Below are 13934 nucleotides of genomic sequence, written 5' to 3' on the forward strand. Positions count from 1 at the left end.
TTCCCCTTTGAGGCCTGCCAGAGCCCAAGCTTGAAATGCTGTAAGACCCTCCTAATTCAGCAGGCATTTAGCAAGCAAAGCTAAGCTGGGGGGGTGGGCGACGGCTTTTGTTTTAACAGTCAATCTGCTTTTATAAAAGTTATTTTGCCTCTTACTATAAGCTGCTCTGAGCCTTTGTTGGTACGGGCAGCATATAAGTCAAGTACGTAAATAATATACAGCGGTAAACCCTTACACCAGCTTCTAAAAAGATAGCGATCAGTGAAACGAAGTTATTTTTGAGACCAGAACATTGGTACGTGAAAAAGTAATCTCTGCTGTCTTGTATTTAGTCACATCACAAAGACAACTCAGTTTATAACAAAGTAGAAAAGAAATCTCTAAAAGCAACTAAGAACCATTTTATTTAGTTCAATTGTATACAAAGCAATAATATAGAAAAAAGGCTTTATTGGGGGGGGGGGGTGTTGTTGGGTTTTTTTTTTTTAAGTTGTATTTTTTAAAAAAAAAACTGCATTTCAAAGAAAGGATCACTGTAAAGGAAATTTTTTTAAAAATCTAAAAACTGTTTAAAAAAAAAGACTACATTTACAGAGTCCTCCTGTATTTATATAAAAATGACAAGTTTTTTATGTCAGTTCCCTGAAGCTTTTAACAATTCTTTCATGATTAGTTTGGTTTAGTTTGCAGGTGAAAGAAAGATGTTAAACAATACAGCAGCCACAACACAGACCAAATAAGCAACAATAGAAATCCAAAATCTCGGATCTTTTATAAAGCTCTTATCAAAGCAGCTGAAAATGATGTAACCTATGGACATCCCAGCCAGGCCACCTGCAACGTGAGCCACAAAGGACACCTGGGGAGGAAAGGGAAAGAAAAAGAAACTGTTCAATTACTTTTAAAGACTGAGACAGATCAGTATTCACCCTAGGAATGCACACACATCTTATAAATAGTACTTTACCCTAAGGCATGTGGAGGACACTTGGTGGTCACCAAGTGCTTAAATGTAATATTTCTTCACAGGAAAAATAGAAACACATTACATATCAGTTGATGCAGGGATCAAGAGACAGCTGCAATCATGTTTTACAATTATAAATACAATCATGAGTTTTGGGAGACAAAGTTGTTTACAGTTAAGAACTCCATCTCTTAGGAAATGGTTATTGACCTTCCTATTCTTATTAAAAGGGTTTCAGTCATCTTTGATCGGCTTGATGCCTCACTCAGAATATGGCATATCTGAGCACAGTGGTTCTTTGGTCTCAAGCTGGGATGTTCCTTGCACAGTAATTCTAGGGGTGCAACAATTCTCCAAAAGTCAATGAATACAGGACCCAGGAATTTCAGTTGAGAGTCTGAACAAGCTTAACATTATTTAGCTCACAAGTTAAGAAAAGATCACTGTTAAAGGTGATATGGCTGCAGATATTAAACTGAAATATTCACAAGGATCAGGATAGTCACACATGTAAAACATTCAGCTACCAAAGTAATGAGCACAGTATGAAAATACACAGGGGCAGGAAGAACAGCATGCCAAGATAGAACTGAAATAAAAACGTAGCACCTAAACACACACTTTCAATCATCTAGATGGCCACAGAAGTGTATATTGCTATATTTACTTCCTTGTTACTCATATCAACAATAAGGGAAAGTGCCAAAAAATGTTAGAATAACTTGTGCTCCCCCTACTGTTTTTGCAACCAGATACCAGGCTCTAACAAGATTATGCGATTGCTTCTTAGAAAATGAGACATTTATCAATATTTATGATGGAGAGATTCCAAAACAGATCATTTTAAGATGCAGTTCAAAAGGCAGGTTTGGTTTGGCAATATTCCTTCCATGTTGATGAATCATAACAGAGCTTTCCCATTTACAAGCATGTTAAATGCAGATGAATTCAAGGAATTAATGGTGTTGCCAAGAGATGCATCCATCCTGGAGCAAACACATCATTTTAACTACAAGTGCGTGATGTGTATTGCCACTCAGTGTGGGCCATGACCATCTGCCATCTAAAACAAGAATCTCTAGCAGAATGTGCTAGTCCTACTGACCCAAGATCTTTGATTTACACTCACGATCCATAACTGAAGTGCAGCTATTCAAACTAGAAATAACCAATCTTATATGATACACGATACCAATTACTTATGGTTTTCAACTCACCCTTGTGACAATTAGCACAGCTACAAGTCAAAGCTCTTGTTGGACGAAATCAAAGCAATGGATGCGTTACAACTACTGAATTAGATATGCTCATGTCTCAAGTTTTCCTGGCTTTCACATTATTTCACATCATCCAATAATTTCTTTAGATTCCTTGGGAATTGATGGATGGTATCCAAAAGCCAGGAAAACAGAGTTCTGGTGGGATGGAGGAATTGTAATTTCTCAAGTTTACCTTCAACCAGTTTACCTTTGTTTTTCATAGACTTTAGTGAGGATTTCATAGACAGACATTAGAGCTAGAAGGGACCTTGGAAGATCATCGAGTCCAGCCTCCTGCTCAAAGGGCAGGACCTTCAGCTGGGGTCAACGTCCTGGGGTCATAGGATCCCAGCAGGATAAGCATCCAATTTACTCTTGAAGGTGTTCAGAGGTGGTTCACGCACCTACATTGATGGCAGGCTATTCCAGACCTTGGGGGCTTGGACAGTAAAGAAATTCTTCCTTATGTCCAACCTGAAACGGTCTTGCAGCAGTTTATAACCATTTGACCCTTATTTGTTTCTTCTGGAAAACAAAATGCCAATGTTTTAATTAGCAGTATTTGTTTTGTTTCTACTAAATTCCAATACTTGATAGTCTGTAGTTAATGCTGTAACACTAAGTATACTTTCCTAGGGTTTGCATAATTCCAAGTTATGTTACTTAAGAATGCACTTACTTGTGGTCCATTCACAGGGGCTATAAATCTTCTGTAGAGAGCAAATCCAACATCTGTTCCAACTAAGAAAACAAAACAGAGCGTCTTGGATTGTTTATTTGTTTTGGCAGGCTTTTTTAGAGCAAAAACCAAAATAATGGGTTTAAAACAGAGAACTGTCTTTCGGGTGGTACCCAGAAAACTAATATACAAACTAGAGTCTGCTTCACTCAGAATTGAAAGTCAAAATTTGAGTGAAATTCAGCATCTTAAAAGAGGCAGATTGGATAAATACTCCTGTCTATTACAAGATTCTAATTCTGGCCAAAGCTGGCCCTGCTAGAAGGAAACTATTCAAATCAGTATTTTGTAAAGCATCATGCATATCTTTGTGCCATACATTTAATATTTAGAAGTGCCAAAGACACAGAACAGTTTAAGACTCAGATTTATTTATACTTTAATTTAACCAAAATGGTAGAAACTTGCATTGAATTCAGATCTCCAGCGAAATGCGAGGGGAATTAGTAAGTCCCTGACCAGTTGGTATTTTGGGCTCCAGGTGGAAATGTGTCTATGCATGAGTTTAATAGAGTATTTATTACATACAATCTTTATCCTGACAGACCAAATTAATGACATCAACATTACCTATAGACACGATGAAGACCAATCTGAAGACACCAAACAAAGGAATCATTTCTCTGAAGTTCTTGACGGGAGGGTGGGGGGAAAAAAAAAAAGATTAATCCATTGAACGAGACAGACACAAAACTGTGCGCAACAATCTATCTAAAGGCACTAAGACATTTCCACATTCCTACAACACCTTTCAAACACTAGTATAACAATTTTCATTTTACAGCTGGAGGATTTGAACCAGAGGGAAACAGCTATGCCCGAGTTCAAACAAGTTTAGAACTTAATTCAATAGGCCATGGTTGTTCTCTTCTTTCACTTTTGCTGTAAAAAAGCAACAGTGTCCTTCCATACAAATCAGCGAAGAGTTACTAAAAATATCCTTATCCGAGTGCTGTATATCTGTCCGGCAGCTAACCATTTCTGAAATACTCCTAATGTTAGGTCTGTCTCTAGCCCTAATTTTCTTTGCTGATAAAGGAAAATATCTATAAACCTTTGATCTGGGTGTGACCTTGCAGAATCAACACATTCAAATCAGACTGTACCTCTACAGCAGTTCTCCCTCAATTAGTCTTCTTTGGGATCATTTAAGCTTTTTAAACAAAAAAGCTTAAGTACTAAAAGTATGGATATTTTTTGTGCATTATTGGTCATGTCCTTACCACTAATATGTTCATAAAGTAGCCTCCCATCAGGGCGTAGACTCCTCCTGAAGCCCCCACCAGAGCCTGCATGGGATCAAAGACTGAGCTGGCCAAGGAACCTGAAAAGATAGAACTGTCTTTACAATTCGGATCCTTGTGCCAACTTTGGTGGGACAGGATCACAGTCAGCCATACTGGAAGCTAAAAATCACAACAGACAAGTATTTTAAAAAGGTACTAGACAGTAACAAAAGCAACATGAACAAAAAGCTAAGGCTATAACTACACTAACCCAAAAACAGAATTTGTAACTCACTACTAGTACAACTTCCATGTTAGGGGAGCCAATGTAGACAAGGCCAAAATGCTTACCAAACGAGATAAGCCAGATCAGGAAAAATGGCAAGGACACCACCATGAGCTGCAACACCTCTCAAAAGAGAAGATACCTTAGCAATAAGTTATAGATTCCATTTCTGTCAGGGTCTCCTTGCCTTAATGTTCACTTACCAGACAAACTGAGGGATTCTAAGAATTATCTACAAAAGTCCACTAAGGAACACCTCAAGATCCTAAACTCTTAAGGCAGAACCCTGCTGTTGCAATTGAAGTCATACTCTGCTAAAGACTAACAGGTTTTGATCCCTGTATACTATTAAAATTTATTTATTTAGAAGTGCATTCTATTTGCAACTTCACAGCTCTGGTGATATTTCCCAGTGGAAGCTTCAGTTTCATGACTGAATTCTGAACTTTATTCTTTTCCCATTTTAATACAAGGATTTGAATTGTTGCAACAACTACGATCTGGTTTTGGGATGCTTCAAGAAAGGTGTGGACAAATGAGGGTCTAGCAGAGAGACAAAAATCGGAGGCATTGGGAACATGACTTATGAGGAAAGTCTAAATGAACTGGGATTATGCAATTTAAAGAGCAGACTGGAGTGGGAAATTTATACTACCCTTCAGGTATTTGAAGACTGGTTGTATAGAAAATGAAAATAAACAATTCTCTGTAGCCACAGGAGACAAGACAAGGAGCAATAGTCTCAAATTGCTGTAGGAGAACTTTAGATTGGATATTAGGAAGAACTTCCTCACTACGAGGGTGGTTGGAACAGGCTGACCAGAGGTTGTGGAGTCTCCATCCTTTGAAAATTTCCAAAGGTTAGACAAATATGTGTCTGGCATGGTTTAGTCAAGGATGATGCTGCCTGAGCAGAGGGCTGGACTAGATGTGACCCCTTAAAGTCCCTTTCAAACCTACCTTTCTATGATTCTGTATTTCTATAAAAATCTCAAAATATTGGTGTCCTATTTCTACACTAGAACAAGAATGTTTTCATATTTCAGCAACTGAACTCTACCCATAATATTTAAAGAAGGGTTTTTGGAGTTAGATGTCTGTAATATGTATAGTCAGATAAATCAAATATGTAAAACAGGAGTGAAGATGAGCAGAATTAAAAATTCCTTTTTCTTTTTTTGAAGCCTCCTTCTGCACTCTCCTCCCCCTCTTCATGAAACGTAGGACAGAATCCAAGATTTGATTGAAAAGAAATCTAAAATTCACAGCTGTCGAAGTGAATACATCTCCACTTAAATCCAATGATGTAGCAGTCACTTATGCAGTCAGTGGGTTCAGTTTCAGACTAGATTTAACTGTGTAATGACAGGCGATATTCAGGCTATGCTGTTGCACTAACAGAACAGACAAACTGCACTCACAAGTACCAGGACAAAACTCAAGTTCTTGAGGCCAGGACATGCCTCGTGTCTGCCCATTTTTCCTGGCAGCAGTGGGTAGCACATATCTATCCAGAATACTGTGCCAAAGATTACTTCTCCACCACTTGGAAAAAGCAGAATAAACATCAGAAAAGATCCCTGTAGGTATTTCCACACTATGGCCGTAATGCGCTGCCACAAGGATGCCATTGGCCTGACCATTTATGACCACATCCATAAATATATGTGAAAATACAGAGGGTACCTCTCTGCAGCCACTTTTGAGGCCTCAATCCTCAGTCTGCCCAAGCACAGCCACAACAGATACTCAGAAGCAGCCTCCCTGGTGAATTCCGAGGTTTGGAAAATACGAGCAGGAGCAGATGGGCAAGGCATGCTTGTGAACATAAAGGGTCAGGCACGCTGCCTCCCTAGTCATCAATGGGCCCTTTGAGCAAGAGGCCCCAAATCAACAAATGTGATGATACACAACCCGTTTTCTTGTAACTTGCAGTGTCTTGCTCTGCAAACAAAGGAACAGCGCTGCCTCATTTTGAATAGACTGCTCTCGTCAGAGACAACACTTGACAGTTGAGTATTGTTGCTATCTTCAACACGCACTTTTACAAAAGCACTCTCTGTGCCTACATTTTCTTGAGTCCATAAACAGTAGAATCTAGCCAATGGAAAAGCATAAGTAGTTCACTGTTCTCAAAGGATTCATTAGCCTGTTTTAAAAGATGTTAGGAATACAAATGCTGTCCTCTAGTACTTTGCAGGAGTTTCTATTTCTGTGTGAATGAAGAGTGTGTTAAGCCATAAGGAAAAATAACTGCAAGGGTGAAAGAAATATCCAGCTGGAATCAAGTGAGCGACTGGATCAATTTTCTAATAAATCAACACACAGTAAGTGTTCATTAGGTCAATTTAACTTACATGGGACCATAACTAGAACTTAGATATTCCCACCCAGAAAACAGCAAGTTTGTTTTTTGATACAGACAGTATTTAAATACCAGTTAGCCCATTTCCCATGGCACACTGACCTCCAATTACTCCAGCAAGATAAACCAGCCCAACACGATGCCCTTTGTGAACCATTTCCAATGGGATCCCAAAAATAAGTTGCAGGACAAGATTTCCTAAAATGTGTTCAACACTGAAAAGAAAAAAAGCCATGAGAGTCTCAAACTACAGGTCTAATGCTTTTAGAAGTCCTGTAAATCTCCTGACTCACAATGCAGAAGCCCTCCTTTTTAGAAGGTGAATCTACACTATGCATTTGCAGCCCAAAAGGCCTGAACTGACCTCCGAGTTCAAACCAAGGTACCCAGCATGAATGGTGGAACTGGGCCATATTATGCAGACCAGGTCTCATAGAAGAGGTAGGATTAACATACAGCATGGTGATAGTAATGCTACTTCTATCTAATCCACTTTTGAGCCTGGTGGTGTCACATGATAAAGTGGATTTGGGTTAGGTCAGAACTTAAAAATAAAAATAAAATAAAAAACACCCTACTGCGATGGAAAGTGGGCTGGTAGTTCAGTAGGTAGCACTCTTGTATCATTATGAACGCCAGTATGGAGCCAGAAACCACAGGCTCTTGGGAGTATCACCTGGCAGACACATCCATGTAGCCCTTAAAAATACATCTTCCAAGATCTGATTAACTGGCAAGATCTTTTCCACTTTTCCCCAATAACCATTTCCTAATTAAATACAACTGTTTATGTCAATTGAGATGTTCAAGGGAAACCCAGGGTACAGACGTCTAACAGACCCAAAATCCTTTGCGTTTTAAATCTGCAAAATAGACAAGAGTACACAGTAATGTTGCTTACCCTGCATGCACTAGCATATAAGAAACGAATCTCCAAGCTTCTTCCCTTTTCTTAGGTTTATAAATAAAAGGACTGTTCAAGATCCCTTCATCCAGAGTGATCCATTGTTTCTGAGGCTTCCAAACAGCATAATAAATGAAAACAGCCAGCTGCAAGAAAGAAGTGTTTATTAATTTCTTCCACCTTTTGACATTATAACCAGTCTCCTCCATATTTCCTTGATACACATGTTGTAAGAAGAGGTAACATACGGCAAATTTCAGTCTGACAGTTCAAAGTTTGCTTCACCACTGAGAAAATGAAAAAAAGGATGTTAAAATGATATACAACTTTGTATGGGCAATGGCTGAAAAAATGCAATAAATATTACCAGCAAGTAATGGGCAACCAAGTTCTACATTTTGTTAGTCAGATGCAAATTTCAAAGTTGAGAAGATAAAAGAAAAAACCTGCCTTGCTAAAATGAACTCACTGGTAGTAAATTCTAATTCCATTACTTCAACTAAATTAAGTGCTAGATGAAAAACAAGGGGAGATGCTTTAAATATTACCAGATAAAGGAGTCCTACCTCTGCAATGCTAATGGAGATGATGAACAAGGGAGGAGGGATACAGTTTGCTCTTTCCAAGTAGGTTGCTCTGGCATTCTCAGGAAGCATCCATTTGGAAATGGTTTTATGGATTCTATCACATTTAATGCAGGCTTGACAGTTTCTTTCATCCTTTTCTTCCTTTTGGTCTTCATCTGCAGGACCTGGGTTCATCCTCTCCAGTTCCATATTTTTTTATTAACTGGAAACTAGCCAAGCACTTTAGAAGTCCAAGCACCTATGCAGATAGACAATTAAACACTGAATATATGCATAGTACACTCACATGACCAGTAAGTTATAAAATATCACATTTATTCACCATCTTTAATCCAAAAGGATTCCCCACAGCATTTTACAAGTTACTAAAACAGTCTTCAGCCTATCTGCAGTAAATGGGAACCACCTGACCAAACAAAACACAAACCACTTTTGGGATTCAGGACAGGTGCTGTCTAAGAGGAATCTTGTATCAAGGTAATGTTACAGGGAAAGATTAGTATAGATAACTTGCACTAACTCTGGCCAATAGCACAGCACTAATACCCTTATAAATTTTACACACTGTTTGTTTGCTTTTTTAAACAGACAGAGGGAAAGAAATCCCCAGTTCAATTATCAATACCCTTTATCTGGAATACTTGCAGTTGCTGTGGGTTTTTCCCTTCAGCTGTTGACCTAGCTGATACCAACTCAACTCCTGAGAACTGACAAGACCACTCTGAAATGGAATACCTCCCTAATTCATATTTTGTTTATTTAAATTACAGGACTAGCAAGTTTATGGGTCTAAAGGACACTCTAGAGAACATGTTGAATCATACAGCTGCCAGGCAATCTGATCCTGCTCCTTCTGAGCAAGCCCTGTTTACTTAGTAGGGTCAACCAACTCACTCTCCTCCGCTGGAGCGGTAACTGCAAGAAGCAAATGCCTGCTGGAGTTAGAGGGGTCCCACAGCCTGGATTACACCAGTGAGGGCCCAAATGCTTAATCTTTTACAGTTTTCATACTGAATCTCTCTTTAACATAGAAATCCTATGATTGCTGAAGGTGGAGCACTCTGAAATCTAGTAAATTATATGTAACTAGTTTTGGGTACTCTGCCAATAGACATACATTGACAAAACATGTCTGACAGATCAAGTCTGTCCCCAGGAGGCACGTAAAGAGAAGAGGGGGACAATGAAGAGAAATGAAAACAATTCCAGACACAAAGTGTTGCCGGATGTAGAGATGGGTCACATAAAAAGTATTTCAGGCAGTGGTCTCAGGACTCACTGTGGTGCATCAAAGAAAAGAAAATCAGCTTCAACTTCAGCTGGCAGTCATTTTGACAGGCAATGCAGGTTAGCAGGCAGAGCAGGACCTCTGGGTTCTCTTTCCATCTCCACAGCTACCCTGCAGAGTATCATCAGGCCAAGTTGCTTCTCCCTGTCTCTGCACCTCTGCTCCCAGCTCTGTAAAGCAGAGATCAAGATAACTACAGCCTGAGTGGAGCACTTTCAAACCTGGCAGAGAGAGAGAGGCCAGGTCTCAGCTTCAATCAAGTATGGACTTAGTAAGTTCTTTGTGTAACTTGCACCCTCTACCACTGAGGACTTTTGTACGGGTCTGTTTGCATCCATCCTCTTTCTCTCTCAGTATCGCAACCCCCTCCCTCCCCTTCCCCCAACCCTGGGCTTAGAGGGCCAACACTATTACGTAACCTTGCTGTGCTCCCCCCCTCACCCCCATCCCTCTCATGCTAGTCCCTTGCTCAGGCACTCTGCACTTCCCTTACAGCTTTGTCATTTGTTCCACAACCCTTACCATTTTCTAGTAAAGCTAAATCCAACTACACGCTGAGTGCAAGCTGCCGTTAGAAATGGCTTTTCAGACCATTTGTCTCAGACAATGGCAACGCGTAGGGGGTGCACGCAGGAGCACGCGCACCCCCTTAGATTGCCGGTGCACCCCCCTGAGAGAAACGCCGACACATGGTCAGAGGGCAAGAAAACAGGACAGGCTGAGAGCCATGGGACTCTTCAGCCTAGAAAAGTGCAGGCTCAGAGGAGACTTAGTGGCTGTCTATAAGTACATCATGGGTGTGCACCAGGATCTGGGGGAATGCCTGCTCACCAGAGCACCCCAAGGGATGACAAAGACCAACGGTCACAAACTCCTCTGCGATCGTTTCAAGCTGGACACAAGGAAAAACTTCTTTACTGTCTGAGCCCCTGAGATCTGGAATAGACTCCCCACCAACACGGAGGTGGTGCAAGCACCTACTCTGGGCTCCTTTAAGAAACATTTGGATGTTTATCTCATTGGGATCCTTTGACCCCAGCTGACTTCGAGTCCAGCCCCCTTGCCCCAGGGGCATGATCTCCTGAGGTCCCTTCCAGCCCTAACGTCTCTGAAATATATAGTCTATGAAATCTGTGAAACTGGATGAGGAGAAGCATCATGCAGACAGCAGCCCCTTCTCCCTCCCCATCCCCATGACGAGTCACCCACGGAAGTCTCTCTTCAGGAGCATGTTTTTACCTCACCAGCCTTCAGCCCCAGGGTCTGCGCCACTGGCAAGATGAGAGGGAGCTGCTAAGAGGCAATGCCTGTCTGGCGGCAAACCCATGCCACGTCCCCGACCTGGCCTATGTGCTTTCGGTCATCCAGGCGGGGCTGTCTGCATCCTGTCCAAAGGGGCTGGCAGAGACAGCGACCCCCGCCCGCCCAGGCACGTCCCACCAGCGCTTGCCTCCAGGGACGGGGCAGCCCAGCTGGCCGGGAAGGAAGAAGCCGCAGGAAGTATTTTTAAGCCGGTTTGTCCACATCAAAGGCAGCCAGACGTCACTGCGGCCCCTCCCCCTCTTCCCTCCCCCTTCAGGCCAGGGTCCCGTACACCGCGCCCGCCGCGAGGGCCCTGGGACGCGGCTGCCTCCTACCTCGCGCCACCTCCGCGCTCTGCCTCCGCCTCCTCTGCAGGCCGCTCCCATCCTGGCCCGCACCCGCGGCCTAACACGCCCCACTCGGCCCATGGCCGCGCCCGCCCTAACAGGCCGCCGCCGCCACCACCTCCCGCGTCCGCGCCCGCTTCCGGTCACGCGGCACGCGAAGGGCAGGCTGGGAAGCGTAGTGTTCCCCCACTCCCGCAGAGCCTGACGGGAAAAGCCGGCCACGCGGAGCCGCCCTCTCTGCTTCCGGCCCCGCGGCATCCTGGGAGCCCGGGGGCTCACGGGAGTTGTAGTCCCCCTGTCTCTCCCAGGAGTCCCCTTGGGCTCAGGCTGGAATTGCTCCATCCTCGCACCTGCCAGGAGCTGGTCCCATGCCCCAGCCGGATACGCAGTCCCTCCAATCCAAAATACACCCCCCAACATTTTTTCTTCTGTTCCTCCAATAAAAGATACCGCCCCACTCCAAAAAATCCCATTGTTTCTCTTCCATGTCCTGGACAGCCGACCCCAGAACAGGCAGCGGAGGAAAAACTCCCGTTTCTCACAAGCTCAGTTTTGGTGGGAGGGCGGGGGTCACCACCTCCCAGAGAGGACATTCGAAGGGAAACCGATGCAAAATGCACAGGAAACGCAAAACTGACAGCCAGACGCAAAATCCGATGGTTTTAGCGGGTGGCGGAGTGGATTTTTCCAAGAAAGGATCGGTTGAGGTGAATTTGAATTTCTCCAGGAAACACAGCCAGCCAACGAAAAGCCGCCTTGAGACGCCGCAAGTGCCTTGCACGCCCGGTGTTTGAATTCCCAGGATTGCAAAACCTGGCACGAGTCAACAATGACCTGAGAAATGGCCAGAGAAAAGGCTCCATTTAGCAAGGCCAGGACATCTCCAGAGATCAGGATGCGTGCGTGCTGTTTTATTCCATGACACATTCAGATTAGACATCAGGGACAGCTACTAGTTTTTCCACACCCACAGAAACTAAGCTATTTATTTAGCCCCTGAGGAGGTGATTCATAAGACTGGCATCCTCTCTTTTACTGAGACACAGCTCGGAAGAGACCTTTCTTTTCCTCTTCCTCCTCCTCAACATTGTGGAAGAAATCAAACTTCGCGTTGTGGTTGAATCAGAACTGACAGAGCCAGCTTTTCTTCATTTAGGGCTACACTGCGATCACAGGGAGGATCCCATACAGCAAGGGGAATCACCCACTTGTCTGTTTCAAAGGATTTCTCGGACTCTATAAGTTTACAAGCATATTTATACTTAAGACGGAGAGAGAAAAAAATATGACCTTGGACAGTAAATCACTGATCTAACACACACGGACATACAGGCAGTTTACTTAAAGAAGAGTGAAACATTGTGCTTATAGAAAAAGTTATCAGTTTCTGGTTTCTCAGAGAGAAAAATAAACTTAACATCCGTACACAGGGTACTATATCAAGACAAAACAAGGCATGCAGGATTCCCTATCTCAGAACATTTAACTGAAATAAACAGTATCAGCACCTCTGGTCTCTGTCTGTTTTCTTAGTCAAGTTAGGAGCCAAGTTAAATTTATTACCACAGCATCGACGTTCATAGTAGGTAAAAGTAACTGGGTACATGTACACATTCCTTAATGTGCCGTAATTACAGCATGTTAAGTTTCATACTAGGTACTAAAACTCATCGCAGATGAACACTTTTTGTGTGCTGCTTAACGCTCATGGTACTAATCTACTGCACGTTAGCACGTTTTTTGCCATCCACGCTAATGTGTAGTAGAATTAGCCCAATGGCCATTAAGCGTCTCCCACTCTCTGCTTGCTCTGTTTTAGTGGAAAACAATTTGTGGGGCTTCCTTTTTCTTTCAGATCCTTCCTGCTCCCATTAAAGGTGCAAGGGGAGTTCCCAGTAGAGCTGATTTCTAGAATTTCAGCTTGGGTGCTCTACCAGGAGGCTGTCAGGGGCACCTCAACTACACAATCCCCTGCTCTGTTGTTTCAGTCCAAGTCAGCTCAGCTCCATACAAGACCCTAGAGACCAACGTCAAGCAGGTCAGATTTATAAGGGGTGGGCACACTCCGCCTGCATCTGATAGTGGCTTAGGTGAAGAGTGGATGCATCTATATACTGTGTCAATAGAGATTTGCAAATACAAGAGAAAGACTGAGGGTAAGATAACTGGCAAGCTGCAGGAGTTTAGTCACAAATAATTTTGGTTTGCGTCACTGACTCTCTACTTCATAATATGTTGTGCAGTTTTTGGAATGTGGGAAGCGAGGGGGCTCCTAAAACTCTGGATCAAGTCCCTTCTTTTTGCCAGCAGCCATTTATCTAAAAAGGTCAACCAACATGCTTAACTACAGGGATGTTGGAAACGTCAGCACTGCCTTGCATGTGGCACTAGCAGTGGGGCTGGGATTTGAGCTTAGGGGTTGTGCAAGATTTGGTGTTGATGTTCAAAGGAGAGAGGGTGGGGAGATTATTCTCATGGGTTGAAGGACATTATAAGTGTCTAAGGAGCAGTGGCCTTCAAGAAGAAATTGTTTCTTCAGGAAAGGAAAGCATGCAGTCTTCCAAGAGAGGACAAACTCCATGGAAGAAGAGGAGGGGGGCACACAAGAAGTCTGCATGGAAACACAGGTCTTGGGAAGGCACTTTTTGTTACTTGGGGGTCAAC

At 42.8% G+C, this 13934-nt stretch overlaps 1 protein-coding gene and 1 long non-coding RNA gene across 2 annotated transcripts; one reads left to right on the top strand and one right to left on the bottom strand.

The window, feature by feature from the left end:
• Positions 1-525: 525 nt before the first annotated feature.
• On the bottom strand, positions 526-11372 carry RHBDL2 (rhomboid like 2). The gene is made up of 8 exons (XM_019547929.1): positions 11259-11372; positions 8313-8571; positions 7744-7892; positions 6945-7057; positions 4189-4289; positions 3536-3596; positions 2906-2967; positions 526-859 (listed from the first exon to the last, which is right to left on the bottom strand). The coding sequence occupies exons 2-8, from the start codon at positions 8520-8522 to the stop codon at positions 680-682; spliced, it is 876 nt and encodes a 291-aa protein (XP_019403474.1). The 5' UTR covers positions 8523-8571; positions 11259-11372; the 3' UTR covers positions 526-679.
• On the top strand, positions 866-1562 carry LOC109318592. The gene is made up of 2 exons (XR_002103283.1): positions 866-1419; positions 1500-1562. It is a non-coding gene; the product is annotated as an uncharacterized LOC109318592 (long non-coding RNA).
• Positions 11373-13934: the final 2562 nt, after the last annotated feature.

This window comes from Crocodylus porosus, unplaced genomic scaffold, assembly GCF_001723895.1.
Source record: "Crocodylus porosus isolate Cpor-Errol unplaced genomic scaffold, CroPor_comp1, whole genome shotgun sequence".
Classification (NCBI taxonomy): domain Eukaryota; kingdom Metazoa; phylum Chordata; order Crocodylia; family Crocodylidae; genus Crocodylus; species Crocodylus porosus.